This window comes from Acanthisitta chloris, unplaced genomic scaffold (assembly GCF_000695815.1).
Source record: "Acanthisitta chloris isolate BGI_N310 unplaced genomic scaffold, ASM69581v1 scaffold10733, whole genome shotgun sequence".
Classification (NCBI taxonomy): domain Eukaryota; kingdom Metazoa; phylum Chordata; class Aves; order Passeriformes; family Acanthisittidae; genus Acanthisitta; species Acanthisitta chloris.
This window is the reverse complement of record NW_008664344.1, coordinates 19,906-34,648: the sequence shown is the minus strand read 5'-3', so window position 1 is coordinate 34,648 and position 14,743 is coordinate 19,906. Positions and strand designations below refer to the sequence as shown.

Genomic DNA, 14,743 nt, shown 5'->3' with positions numbered 1-14,743 from the left:
ATCATCCTCTTATTTCAGCAAGAAGTGTCCTGTTACAGTATGTGTTTCTACACACAAGAAAAAGTGAAGCTTAAGATGCATCAATTTGGTTCTACTTAACTCTGGACGCTTAATTGGGAAGATGACGCTAGGCTCCTAGCAGTTGTACACTTCCTCTAGCTAGGGAGATGGAATTTTGTATCATCTCAGGATCTTAAAGATCATCTAATCATCCTTCAGAAGTGCTCTGTGTTGGAAGGAACTTTAGATGACAACACTTCCAACTCAGATGCTTCAGTTTAGTGGTGGAACAATATTAACTTGGCTTTCACCTGTCATTTAACTAGATCATGACAATCCAGTTCTGTGAGCTAGAGCTGACATTCAGAACCAGAATCCCAGAGTTATGTATATTGTTAAAATAAGATTATTTCCTTTCCTTACTTTCAAATACTCTTCTCAGGGTGAAAAAAATGTCAATAAACCAGTGCTTAACTTTGCACACTACATGTTAGCCTCATGCACATTTTCTCAAAACACATGGGTCTTTGAAACGAGAAAGAGTAAAGGAAGGAAAGTATGTGTGCAAATGAAGACAGGCAAGTCCTTAGTAAGTCAGCATGCACACAGAGATTTGAAATATCAAAAAAATGCTGCCATAGAAATGCCAGCTACACATTCTGTAACAATTACTGTTTAGTTTACCATATCACCTTTTCATCAACTTTCGTAGTCTGATATTTACAGTAGTGGCATAAAATATGCAGTGTATTAACTAAGACTTTTTAAAAACAAAATAAAAAGGTTCAAATAAACACATTCTTTACCTTATTCTTCCTGTTATCATTATACTTGATCAAATCCAAAATAAACATTAAAACCTCCTTAGGACAGAGGTTGTGAACATCTCTCAGAAGGGCCATGGCAACAGGCATAGTCTGTGTAATAAAATTAATACAACATCATTCTTATGCTAGTGAAATGACAGTTAAACCGTGAAAAAGCTATGTTCTGAAAATCAGCAGTTAACAAATTTACAACAGCAACTCTCTGAAAAACTGTATTTAAATCTGTTTTGAAAGTCATACCACATGCTATACAATTTTCAGATCAAATATACTATGTAAATATTGCTCAATAACTAGCCACTGTGCAGACATTTGGAAAAAAAATCATCTCCAAGGATAGACTCTCAAGTCAAGACACAATTAAAAAGGTAACAAATGACAGTGAAACAGAAAACGATGATGGAATTAATTCTGAGACATACACTGAACTTGGGTGTTTTCATGTGAACATGATGCCTAAGCTTCCATTACCATTAAGACACAGAAATCCAACAGGGTTAGCAAAGCCTGAACAAGTATTAGCCAGACAGGTATTGCCCTGATTAGATATTTATTTTAGAATAAGCTAAGCAGATCTCCAGGCTTCACTCACACAGATCTAGGAATCTTACTCTTGATCTATAAATTTGGACATAGGATTAAAAAGACAAAAGTGTAAGATTTAGTGACAAAGAATGAACAATGACAAGAAAAAAGCAGAAAAATGTAAAAGAAGATCCAAGAAAGAGAACTGGGGAGAAGGATGAGGCAGTTTTGAACAGAGTAAGAAAACAAAATCTGACTTTCCCTGTAATCAGGGATATGAAATCTGTGAGGTAAGAACTCAGTCACACAATAATTATAAAGGGAATCTTGAGAGAAAACCATTGCAACCAATTTTTTTTAAGCCACTGTGCAACCAAAACCTACAGGTTCCAGTAAAAAAACCAACTGTGCTAACATCAACATAAGCTGCAGCAATACATGATGTGACAATAGAAAGAAGAGGGCAAAGAATATGCAGTGTCTTAAACTAAAAAGCCCACCAGCTTAAGATTGATGAGATTTTACTTGCAGTATGGTATAACTGCTATTAAAGAATAAAGACAGCTGCTGAATTCACCTAAAAGCTAAAATTAGTAGCTTCCTTACAGTGCAGTAAGTACTACTTAAGAAAAAGCTTGCAAATAATTGCAAATAAATATTACATGCACTTCATTCTTCTGAAGAAACTGCTGATTTAGATTCAGCTGCTCAGAAAAAAATTGCAAAAAATGTGTTAATTAATTTTTTACTAAGATGGAACAAACAGAAGCCACATAAGAAAGAACTAGCTAATCTGGATTTTTATCAAAGGGTAAGAAAGGATTGAGCTATCCATCTTCCTGTAACTGTCAATCATAGGAACATCTTTGTATTTTGACATTTCTTTTGAAACATTGAGAACAGTAATTTTTACCTTTTGCAGAAAGTAGCTTTGAAAGTTCATGAAGTTGTTGGTCTTCACAATGTTTGGACAGGTCTTACAACAAAACATTCGGGTAAAGAGTGACTTCATGGCTGGTGGTCCTGTCCACGTACTTACCATGGAATTTGCAATCTGAATAATTAGGCAGGAAAGGAAATCATATTAACATCACCACTGTAAGTTTGGTTTGGCTGGAGAAAAATACACATCCCCCATAATCAGAAAGGATAATTGCCAAGAACATTCTCCCCTTCAAATAGATACTTATTTTCATCGGGGTATTATCTTCTATTAGCTAAGTTTTCACTGTCATCTCCAATATATCTTCTCTACATTAAAGGTAAATTTTATGAAAACTGTTCCACTTGGAAGACATCTGCAACTAATTATCTTTCCGTGATAAACTTCTGTTCTTAATTATTTTCTCTTTTATATATTTTAGATGAAAATTCTGTTTTTACTAAGCCAAGTTTTCTGACTCTACAGAAGCCAGTGATGGCAGAGGATTTTGCAATACCAACTTCCCAAATTTACCCTGCCAGTAACCTCAGCCTAGACTTTAAGCAGGCCTCAGCCACCCTAAGAATAAAAGACCACCCCTAAAGTGAAAGGCAAGTCAGCTCCCTCTAACTTCAAGTGCAGTTTACTAGAAGACTGTGCACTGAGAACAATTTATTGCTATAGTCTGCTCTGATGTAAGGCAGTAAGGTTCCACAAAGGCAAAGCTGCTTTTTGTGTCTTTACAGCAACCTGAGTTTCATCTGCTTGCTGTATGGAGCACTGAAAGTCTACAGCAAGAACACCTATGCCTGCTGATGGTTAATCTGACAGATTTTTTTTTGTGTGTGTGTGTGCACAAACAAATAGGACCAATGCACCCTACAACACAGAGGGAATTTCCATTGTTACAGACCCATCACAAACAAGGAAAATTCACACAGAAAAAAATTGAATTTGATGATTTCCTACATTATTTAGCTTGTTTCAAGGGCTATTACCTACACAGTAAGCAAAAGAAAAGGAAGAGGCCATCTGAAGATGGGCAGCAGCCCATTTCACCATTTCTCATGGGTAACATGGGTGCTTTATTACTGAAAACCATTTTCCTGCACTTTCCAGCAGGAAAATCAAAGAGAAAATACTGCAGTCAGATTTGATGATCCCTCTGCAATAACTGAAGTGTTTGAACTAAAGATGCAGGTAGAGCTTTTTTTCTGTAAGCTACAACAACTCTTTCTGCAGAGGAAGCTTAATCCCAAAGACTGCTTAGAAATCAGAATGATGAACTGCAAATTAGAAATTTATGTAGCAAATCATGTGTCAAATAAAACCCAGTCCCCAAAACATCAGAGTTTACTATGTTTACAAGTTATATACTGTTCTATTAATATCAGGGTGTACATATTTAAATATTGGTTTCTTCATATTTTAAGCACTTCATTTTGCAAAATCTGTAGATGAACAACAGTATTTTCAAGTTAAGTCAATAGTTATTTAAATAATCATCTTTCCTGTATTTTTTGGATCTTATCATGTGTTTTGACTCACTTGAATTGCTCTCCACTGACAGAATCTGATTTCTCTACTTATTCTACTAATACGTTACACACTCTGAATTAAAGGTATTTGCACATCCCCCACACAGTAACACCAGCAGCTTATCTTGCATTATTTTTATTTTAAAAAGCAGCAAATACACTCCATTTCTGCATCATTCAGTACAGCATAAACAAGTGGACTAAGATGTGACTGTCAGGCACAGCTATGAAAAGTCTGTGGTAATAGTGTTCCTTTTTTAAACTTTATAGCACTTCACCAACACTGCAATGGATCAGAACTTCCAAATCAGCCTGTATACTCCCAGGAATTAATACTGCAATATAATTTTCTCCTTTCTCTGTAGGTTTATCTGTTGTGAACAGCTCAGCACAGTGTGGGGGTGTGTGCAGATACACATATATCTCTGAACTTCTTTATCAATGAGGATTTAACATGTCACCTGGGTACTTTATGCCTGAGAGACATTTAGAAAGTGTAGGAAATTCAGTTTGATAACTGCATTGTCACATATCATTTCTCTGTATCAATGCAAGTACACCAAGAACATTCGACAACAATAACTGCAATCCAGCTTGAAACTGCAAATCAACAAGAAAGATCCCTCCCCCAAATAAACATGAGGAACTTGGCTTTTTTTCAATAAAGAGTACAAATCCTGAATATTCACAAGCTGAGAAAATTAAACTCAATCAATGACGACGGAAGTTCTTCCTAACGCACTGATGTTGGAATATATTACACTTTCCTCCTAGGTAACTTACATAAGCATATCTATAACTCTGTTCTGCATGCTCCTTCACTTTGATTCATGTCACAGCCATACTTTTTGTCTGCCTTTTAATCTTTTCTGTAAGTCAACCACCTTACCCATAGACCCAAGATTTTCCATACAATTACAACTGAAGAAAACCAGTAATGATTATCTGCAGCCCAATTGCCTAAGAATTCAAAATAAAGACAGAAAAAACCGATTGCATTTAAATGTTGTAACAACTGCTCTTTTAATATTTACCTGTGGAATATACACTCTTAGGTATTCCAAGTGAATTAATTATGAAAAGTGTGTATTTTAAGTCAGGTGCTGGCAGCACTAATACTAGGACATATACTGGCAGTTTTACATAATGTTAAAATACTTTTAAAATATTTTGTCAAAAACACTTACTTGGATTTGGATTTTCAAAGTATGGCTGAAGGGTTAATTCCTATACAGGTACTGAATTATTCTCACCAGGTACACAGCAGAAAGGAAACTATATGCCAATAATCTGAACTCTACAAGCTGTCAGTAAGCATGTCTTCATGTCCATAAAAGTATGTCAACAACATGCCTTTTCAGAAATTCTTACTCTTCTGTGTTTCCATCTAGTTGTTTTACAGGGTTTTCTAATTTTCATTTGTAATGCTAATTTTGTGTCTAATGAAAAAAAATCTTCCCTTTTGAAGGCAATTATTTGGCTTTTTAGTATTTAATTGCAGCCCAACTTGATGTTTTTTCTGTGACTCTATTCAATGTGAAATGATATAGAGCAGCAATCTGAATTCACATTAGCCAAAGATGAATTTCAGCACTTCAGAGTTCTCAACAGACTGGCCAAAGAATTTCCCAGTAAAATAATAAAAAATATATTTTGGCTCTGAAAAAAATTAAACAAAAGCCTTTTATTTTTGCCACTTATGAAATCTGGAAAAATCCCTTGTGGTTTTCATGTCTGACATCTCAATTTTGACAATTATGAAAGCCTTCTGCAGTCTCCACTTACAGACTAAAATAATACAGCTTTCCTTTCAAATCAGTCATGTTAAAAATACTTGGCAAATACATTCAAAAGGCAAAATATCAAGGCAGTTTAAGAACTGTGATGAGTTTTGAAACATTTACAAAGTCTAGAGTATTTCTTCCTTTCTTCCCATGCACACAAGCTCACCTTTGCAAGGCAGAAGCAGGCCAGCATCCTCACCCGGTAGAAACATTGCTCCTGCTCTAGTATATCCGTCAGTGCAAGCCGTGATGCTGGAGTAGGGAACTTTTCCAATGCCAGAATGGCTTCTTCTTGTGCAACCACATCTCTCTCATATCGAAGCTGATACTGCCACATGAAATCAGACTGTTCAAATTCCACCTTCCTCAGAACTGACATATCGGGGTCTATTCTTATCCAGAGCAAGGGGGAATCAGCACTAAGACAGACATGAAAACATTAATAGCTTACATTTCAAGACTATAGAAATGCAAAGATGTTTTAAATTGTTATGAGCTATTTGCAAAGTATTTAGATTCAAGGAACCATAAAAAAATAATCTAGGTTAGAGGGGATATTTGAAAATCTCCTGGTCCAATTTCCAGCTTACAGTATGGCAATTCTATAGCCTCCCATGGCAATCTGTCCAAACCTCGAATATGTCGAAGCGAACACAGTCATTTAGTACTTTTGACCTACACATTTGTATTTACAGTAAACTACTGTATAATCTCAGGATATTCAATTCTATGTCCTCAGATGCTATAACTTTCCTGAGTGAGCAGCACTTTATCACCTTCTAAAGGATAAGCCTACAAAAAAAGATAATTCAAGAAAGAAAATCTTGTGAGAAAATCCTTTTTGTTTTAATCAATAGGTGCGAAGATGCCTTACAACCACACACATGCTGTGATGTTGAAAGCTGAAACGTAACCATGCAAATGATAATAAAAAAGAAATTATTAACACAAAGGATTAAAGTTACCCTACAGATAAAATGACTCAGTTTATTCCACCCAAACAAGTTTTATACTTCAGCATTCACACTGCACCATGCTGCAAAAGTAATTGATGGGAGCAACAAGCATAAACTATGCAATAAATTCTGTTACTCATTTTTCCACATAAAAGTGCAAACAAAATAACCAGCAAAATGCAGACATGCAATCAGGAAAGAGTTTGGAATGAAGAAAAGAGCATCATTATAAATATGACGTGTATTTCTGTATATGTTTGTAGAATATTCAGAATTACAGTCGAGATAGTAGCTAGAGAAGAAAGGATAGTATATACACAGGATTTAGAATAAAAGAACAAATGTTATCATATATGCTTGTAGCAGAGGAGTCCAAACTGGACAGAATGACACCATCACAAATTAGAAGGTTATCAGATAAAGCATGAATGACTCGCATAAAGTCATGCAGGAGTTCAAAGGCCATTCTAAGATCACAGAATTACAGAATCATAGGGGTTGAAATGGACCTTACATATCATCTAGCCCCAACCCTCTGCCATGGGTAGGGACATCTCCCCACTAGACCAGGTTGCTCAAGGCTTCATCCAACCTGGCCTTCAACACTGCCAGGGCTGGGGCAGCCACCACATCCCTCGGCAACCTGTTCCAGAGTCACCATCCTCACAGTGAAAAACTTCTTCCAATACCTAGCCTAAATTTCCCCTCCTTCAATCTAAATCAGTTACCTCTTGTCCTATCATTGCAGTTCCTAACCAAGAGTCTCTCTCCATCTCCCTTGTAGGTCCCTTCAGATACTGAAAAATTGCTATGAGGTCTCCAGGCAGCCTTCTCTTCTCCAGGCTGAACAGCCCCAACTTCCTCAGCCTGTCTTCATAGGGGAGGTGCTCCAGTCCTCTTAGCAACTTCATTTCCTCCTCTGGACTTGCTCCAATAGTTCCATGTCCTTCTTATGTTGAGGACACCAGAACTGCACACAGTGTTCCAGGTGGGGTCTTACAGGAGCAGAGTAGAGGGGAAGAATCACCTCTTTTGACCTGCTGCCCACACTCCTTTTGATGAAGCCCAGGATTCCATTGGCTTTCTGGGCTGCTAGCACATACTGCAGCTCATGGTGAGCTCGTCATCCACTGTCACTCCCAAGTCTTTCTCCTCACTGCTGGTTTCAATTCCATCCCCACCCAACCCGTAGGTGTGCCTGGGATTGCCACGGCCCAGATGCAGGATCTTGCACTTCATTTTGTTAAACTTCATGAGGTTTGCATTGGCCCACTTCTCAAACCTGTCAAGGTCCCTCTGGATGACATCCCTTCCCTCCAGCATGTGACTGCCCCACACAGCTTGGTGTCATCAGCAAACTTGCTAAGGGTGTACTCAATCCCACTGTCCATGTCGCCCATAAAGATGTTGAACAGTGTTGGCCCAGCACCAATCCCTGAGGGACACCACTCCTCACTGGCCTCACATGGACAATGAGCCACTGACCACAACTCTGTGTGTGACTGTCCAGCCAGTTCTTTACCCACTGTCTCAGCTCAGTGTAATGCAACAGTGACCTGAAGACTATGGATCAAAAATCCCCACAAGTATTTATCCTAATTATTCTTCAATACAATTAAAAGACTATGTCAACTGTCTCACAGAAATAAGCGTAATAACTTATTCAATGTAAATATCCCTTATGAAATTTTTTTTGCATCATATTCTAGATGAGGTTAAATTTATGAGGATTTTCAACACTTTTAAGGTGACAAACAATCCACCCTTCTTCAAAGAGACACCACTGGTTTTCAAGAGCAGATTTATTTCCCTCAGTCAGAAAACAAGGTACCAACAGTTTCACCCTTTCTGAAAGCTCCAACTTAAGGAGGGTAAGGTGGGCATTTACATAGAACAACAGCTTGCTACCAAAGAGGTTACTGGTTCCGAGTGAAATTAATGCCAGTGTGAATTTCAGTATAAAACACTTCACACTTACTTTTAATCTAATAGGATTCTCTTGTAATTAACTACAGGTTTCAGGAACTTGTCTGTCTTAGTGGTAGTTAAATGGTCTTTACTGAGGTCCAACAAAAATTGCTCTAACTTTGAAATCTGTCAGTCATAAAATGAAGTACAACATCATTGCCCAATCCTTCACAACAGCTTTAGACAAAGGGAATGTGGCTCAGACTCACACTGAGACACTCCAACAAGCTAACTTACTCCATAGCAGAAAGGTCCATGTCCACCTCTTCTCCATTCATCAGTGGGATCTTTTTCTTCTTATTTCTATTAAAAAAAGAAAAAAAGGGTGGGGGAGTGGGAGGGGAAAGCTATTACATACCAGAATGGCAGATACATGTTTATAAATGGAGCTTAAACCTACAAAAGCATTCTGTGAATTTCACCACACCAAAAAATAATGCTCCAGCAAAAAACATTCACAAATTTGAGCTGTGCATCCATTTCTGCAATTTTTACTCCCATCATTTATACAATTACACATAAACACAGAACTTTGAGAAGTACAATTTAAAGTAATTATTAAAACGCGTAAGAAAACTGAATCTATTTGGGAAGGATGTTGCTTTCATTGCTCATTAGGGTTACTGAGCAGCCCTGGCACTCCTAACAGAAAACTGTGCAAGTGCTTCTTGCAGGTATTTCCACTTGAGACACACCTCTGGCCTACACTTGTCCTCCCTCTAATCTGGGCTTCCCATTCAAAGGCACTTGAATAATTTGATTAGAGTGTTTGTTCAACTCATTGATACAAAGCAGCTCTTTTTAAAACTTACAAAATTACTTATAGTAAAGACTGTATATAAAAACAATAAGACATTTTATTTTCTCCACTTACATCACAGGTAACTCTTACCTAGTAAGTCTAAGAAAATATAAACACAACATTTAAAAAAGGATGTGTTTGTGATCACTGTATGCTTTCATATATCCATAATAAAAATACTTGCAGTTGTATTTTAATTCTTACCTTCTGCTTTTAGAGTGACAAGGTATATCATGTTTAAGACTGTTTTCTTCGATTTGCAATGTATGGTTGAATGAGCCATCAAGTTCTTGCACTGTCACTTTAAGAGGACCCTTCAAATTCACAAGATTTTGTTATTAACATTAAAATCACATTTATTAATGTATACATCATACTTTTATGTGTAGGTGAAATATGGAAAATGGACCTCACCACGTATTTCTGAGTCCCAGGAGATGTGTAGTCTTGTTTTATTTCCAATTCCAAGACATTCCGCTTTCTATTAAATGCAAAGCTGCCATAAAATTTTACCACTCCACTCTGATCCCTAATAAGTAGTATAGGAATTCTAGTGCACAATGAAGTAGTTACAAACAAACATAATTCTCAAGTCTTTACACTTGCTTTATGCTTCTTCATTCCTAGAATTTCCCATCCTAAGAAAATCAGGAAATAAAACCACTTATGTTCAGTCATGGATTTTTGAGGATTTTTTTTGGTTGTTGTTTAAACAGCTTTTTAATGTCCAATCATGTCTCTCATGGACAACAACTGAAGGAAACGAAAATTATCTAGTAAGAAAAAAATTCATTATGAAAAACTACACTGGACCCCACCACACCAATGTCCTTGGCATGCTCTCAGAGAAAGGAGCTGAGTAAGACTTCAGTAATTTCAATATGGTTTGTTTTACTATGTATTCTAGTTAACTAAAACTAAGGAGAAAATGTGGTCATTAGTTTCTGTTTTCTACCCACACAATATTTAACTCAATCATTTTATTGCAGATTTTCAGACTGGGTCGTTTTGAGCATTCACATGTCTATGTCAGTCTACATATACATGAGAGTATACAGTATGAATGATCAAAAGTAATCATCTCCCTCAGCATTTTTTTCCCAGGCAATGATTTCTCCAAACCAACTCTTCCTCTGAATAACTTCATCATTCATTATCTGCATGACAGCAATTACTACACTTAATTAATAGTAAAACGAAACCACTAAAATGAAGTATTTTAGCCTCAGGCACGCTCTCACAATTCTCTGACAAAAGCAAGGAAGGAAAATCTGTTCTTTCATGTCCTGACATTTTAGGGAGGAGATTCCAGATACAAAGATGCTTCCTATTTCATACACGTTATTAACTTTTCTCCCAAAATATGGCCATTTGGCTTGACACCTCACACTGAACCTGTTCACATCAGCTGCCTTCATACACCTCTGTGACACTGACATCAGTAACAGTTTAAGGCATTTTTAATGGCTTCTTCAGCATCAGCACAGCCCTTAATAGCATAATATAGCACTAGTTAATACACCAGTTAACTAGCTAGTCAACAGATCTCCTAAAGTAAAGAGTTCATGTGACCTTACAAGGTGGAAAAATCTACTGTCACAGGCATGACAGTGTTTGAAGCAAGGTAGGGAGGTTGCAATCATAGGATTAAATGCAAGTTACAGTCTTAGGGCCAAAGTACAGAGAAGCTGAAAAATTATTAGAGTTACAATTCTTCCTGGCTTATAAACCAGATGTAGTTAAGATTCCCCCAGCTCAGATGCAGCTGCACTGTGAAAATATGTACATAGAGAACTCCCAGCTTCCTCGAGCACTTGGCACAGCTAAGTATGGAAATGAGAATAATGTGTACTCATACTTTCTGAATACTTCTGATGCAAATAAAATACTTACCATATTAGTCTACAAATATTAATTATACAGTGCTTTTTAGTTAGACATTGAGATGCATAAACGTTGTTAAGTCAGCTCAAATAAATAAAGCTAAATATAAATACCTACTTTAGCTGTCTGTTAGAACAGTAAGGTATGTTTTTGCTGCAGCCATGTATGATTCCAGCCTGTAGACTTATTAAAAAAAACTATCAACTGAACCTGATAAATGGAACAAATGAAAATTTACCCTCATAGCAAGCCAAAATAAAAATCCCCATTTCTTGACTAATATCACTGAAGTTTGAAGAATGAACACACAGAGGTTTATTTTACCTGAAATTGTAATATTAACACAATCTACCAAGCTATTAAATGTTAGTGCCTTGCAAACTATCTGTCTGTGCTTTAGGTTACTTATTTCAAGGTGTTTTACTGGAAATCACATCTAAAAATGCACCAGACTATAGCATTTTCCATGTCAGACTTCAGCATATTTCTATGGGCAGTGTCCTCTGGAATCCCTTTAGTATAATTTGGCCTAAAATTCCAGCAGAGTTCTTGTGCTTCTTTCAAAGTACAACTTAAAATAATGAAATTCCTTCTAGTAAGGAACACGCAAAAAAAGGCAGCATAGTCCAAATGACTATGAAAGGACTATGAACCTGTGACTCACATATATATCTAATTCACAGAACAATGTACTTAGCTGTTTCATGTAAAGATATTTCATACCTTTCTCCACATTCCTTTAGTAGTGCCAATTAAAAAAAACAAATTCACTCTCCATATTAGCAATCCAGACCAAGAATAAAAAGGATACACCCACTGCTTTATTAGAGGTTGGATATCTTTGCCAGAGACATTTGAGATAGATTTCAAAAACCCAGATGTGGAAACCAACATCTGACTCCACATGTGTGACTGGAACTTCTGAGATGAAGCAGTGCTGGCCAGACTCAACAACTTGTTGAAAACCTGAAATGATAAAAAGTTATTACTTTCCCTAAATCCTTCAGTATATAAAATAAGCTTTTCTGTTTAGTTGCAGCTAACTTGCAACAAAAGGCCAATAAACTCCTTCTCTGATAACTGGCTTCAAAAGAAGTCTTTCAAAATAGACACATGACAGAAAAATTATTTGCTTGATCATACCAGAAATTGTGATTTGCAGTCTCAAATGTATCTTTATTTAAAGCAAACCATCCATAAAGCTGAGAAAGCTCTGAAACCCCAGTTTTTTAACCCGAGAAATGTTTAATGGTAACAAAATTGAACTAAAAATGTTTTCTTTGCAAATCACTGCTACAGATACAACTTATCAAGCAACTTTTTAACAAACAGAGGAAACAGAAATGCTTTCTTTCCACTTGAGGCTTTTCAAAGGATCAGCTTCCTCAAAGTTAAATATACATATACACACAAAAGATCAACTATCAAAAATTATCTACACTTAAACAGATCACTGACTCTACCTTCTCTTTTAGAAATAAAACATTAATTGGGTTCTCTGAAAAAACCTGAAGTTGATAGGAAAATATCACTCCGTTTCTAACTGGGTGTTTGTAGCACCCTATCTTTTTTGAGACATTTCACAAAAGATATTTAGTAAAGAGAAGAAACTACAGCTCCACAGAAGTTCAGCATTTCAGAGTAAAATTACAATCTTCTAATCAACTGCTTCTTCTAATAAAAAGATTATGCTCCTCCCAGTACAGAAAATTACATACAGTGGAGAGAGCAGCAGTTGGATTGTCATTACTTTCATTATTTGCAATTCCATTAGATTAGCTCACAGCAACACCAGTTAGGGCCAGTAAAACATACCCTCAGTGCTAACAACCGATCACAATAATCCAGAGCAGTGAAATACCTTAAGATTAAAGAGAACATGCAGTATAAAAAGTATTGTAAGTTACGCATAAAAATAATAGTTAACCTTATCCTAACACAAATGACCCACGTTTAATGTTTGTTCTGTCCTGCTAAAACTGAAACTGGAACGAAATAAAACTGAACTGAACATAGAATACTATGTTGACCTTTTCTGTTCTTCTCTGAACTCTCTTTAATGAACAGAAATGCAATTAAAGACAAAAAGTTTTCCATATTCCACACAATCATTTAAATACCTACCTGTAACATGAATTCCATGCTAATTCTGTTCTCAATGAGTCTCATAACAAGATGTGCTTTACACTGGAACATAGTGTAATATTCCCAGGACAGTGTATGAGGGTGTTTGATAGAAAAATGTAAATGTGATGCAGGGCTGAAAAAAACCAAACAAAACCAGCTCTCTATTTTGCATTTTACCAAATGAAATTTAAAATGTATCTTAGCGACCATGATTAGAGCTGCACCAACAGTTCCTTAAGATCTCTTGTACTGCTTTAGAGTTACAAATTTTGTTACGCTTTAAATGACCACTCAGTTGTACAGAAAGGTGACACAGGTGTCTGCACTTGGCATACAGCAAGTACTCTACAGAGAACAATGGGCAGTACTGTAAAGACTGGGAGCACTAGCAAACACAGCAGTGACTCTGGAAACTACTCACGAATCCACATTTTTCCTGCCTTACGTCCATTTAAAAGTGACTGTATATAGCAAATATTTAACTAAATAATTGTTGTCATTAAAGAAAAGCAGAAGCTTTACAATTCACAGCAGACTTTCCTGTGATAAGCCAAAGGAATTGCTTTTTATTTTAGTTAGCAACTTTATCTCTCAATACTTTGCAAACTTGATATCTTCCAAATCAGATAACATGCCAAGTAAAGATCACGTTACAGCTACCACACCGTTTCCATAACTTGAACTATCTGTGGTGTTCCTTCACATATACCCTTCATGACTATGATCAAAATATTTAAAATAGTTTAAGTTCATTCTATATCAAAAGGCAAGTGGTGAAACCATGAAAATTAAAAATCAGAACTGATTTCTGGATAGCCTTACTGGCTTTACAGAAATAAAGCACCAAAACAATTCCAATGAGCTTTGAAATTATTTTCTCCAGCACATTTTTACATTTCCAAACACAAGCTTTCTGACTTACAGTCCAGTTTGAAAGTAGAAAAGTAGCTGTAATACATAATCCTTGAGCAAAATAAGACTTTTTTGTCTCCCTTCAATTATTTGAGAAGTAGAAATAATTAAAAGTCTGACTTAATTTTATTGATGAACCAAGTCTGTGGCAACTGTATGTTGTGCTATGATTTTTTTAGGTTTTTTTTTTTTTTTTTGCACAGGACATTTAAGTTTTCCATGAGTGAATAGCAAACATCTGAAGAAATTGGACCCACAGCGTGTCAGGAGAACTTCTTAAGGAGTGGAAATCCAGACTTACTTTATGTGGTTGGTGGTGCATCAGAAAGTGGCCATGGCAACATAGAAATGCCAGCTACTTAAAATTTCTGGGCTCAAAAATTGGATTCTTCCCCTCTGATTCTCACTTATAGATAACCTAAGTAAACCACTTCCACATGAACCAGACACCTGAATTACCTAAAGCCTTTAGAAGAAGACACTGCAAGATGGAATGAA

The 14,743-nt window shown here is 36.3% G+C and overlaps 1 protein-coding gene across 1 annotated transcript in view; it reads right to left on the bottom strand.

Annotated features, from left to right (window-relative positions):
- The window catches only part of TAF2 (TAF2 RNA polymerase II, TATA box binding protein (TBP)-associated factor, 150kDa), a 56,720-nt gene that overhangs the window by 22,130 nt on the left and 19,847 nt on the right, over positions 1-14,743 (bottom strand). Inside the window, 8 exon segments of the mRNA XM_009071310.1 lie at positions 807-917; positions 2,266-2,406; positions 5,763-6,015; positions 8,758-8,823; positions 9,527-9,636; positions 9,737-9,851; positions 12,018-12,172; positions 13,331-13,466. Of these exon segments, the coding sequence (XP_009069558.1) occupies positions 807-917; positions 2,266-2,406; positions 5,763-6,015; positions 8,758-8,823; positions 9,527-9,636; positions 9,737-9,851; positions 12,018-12,172; positions 13,331-13,466 (1,087 nt within the window).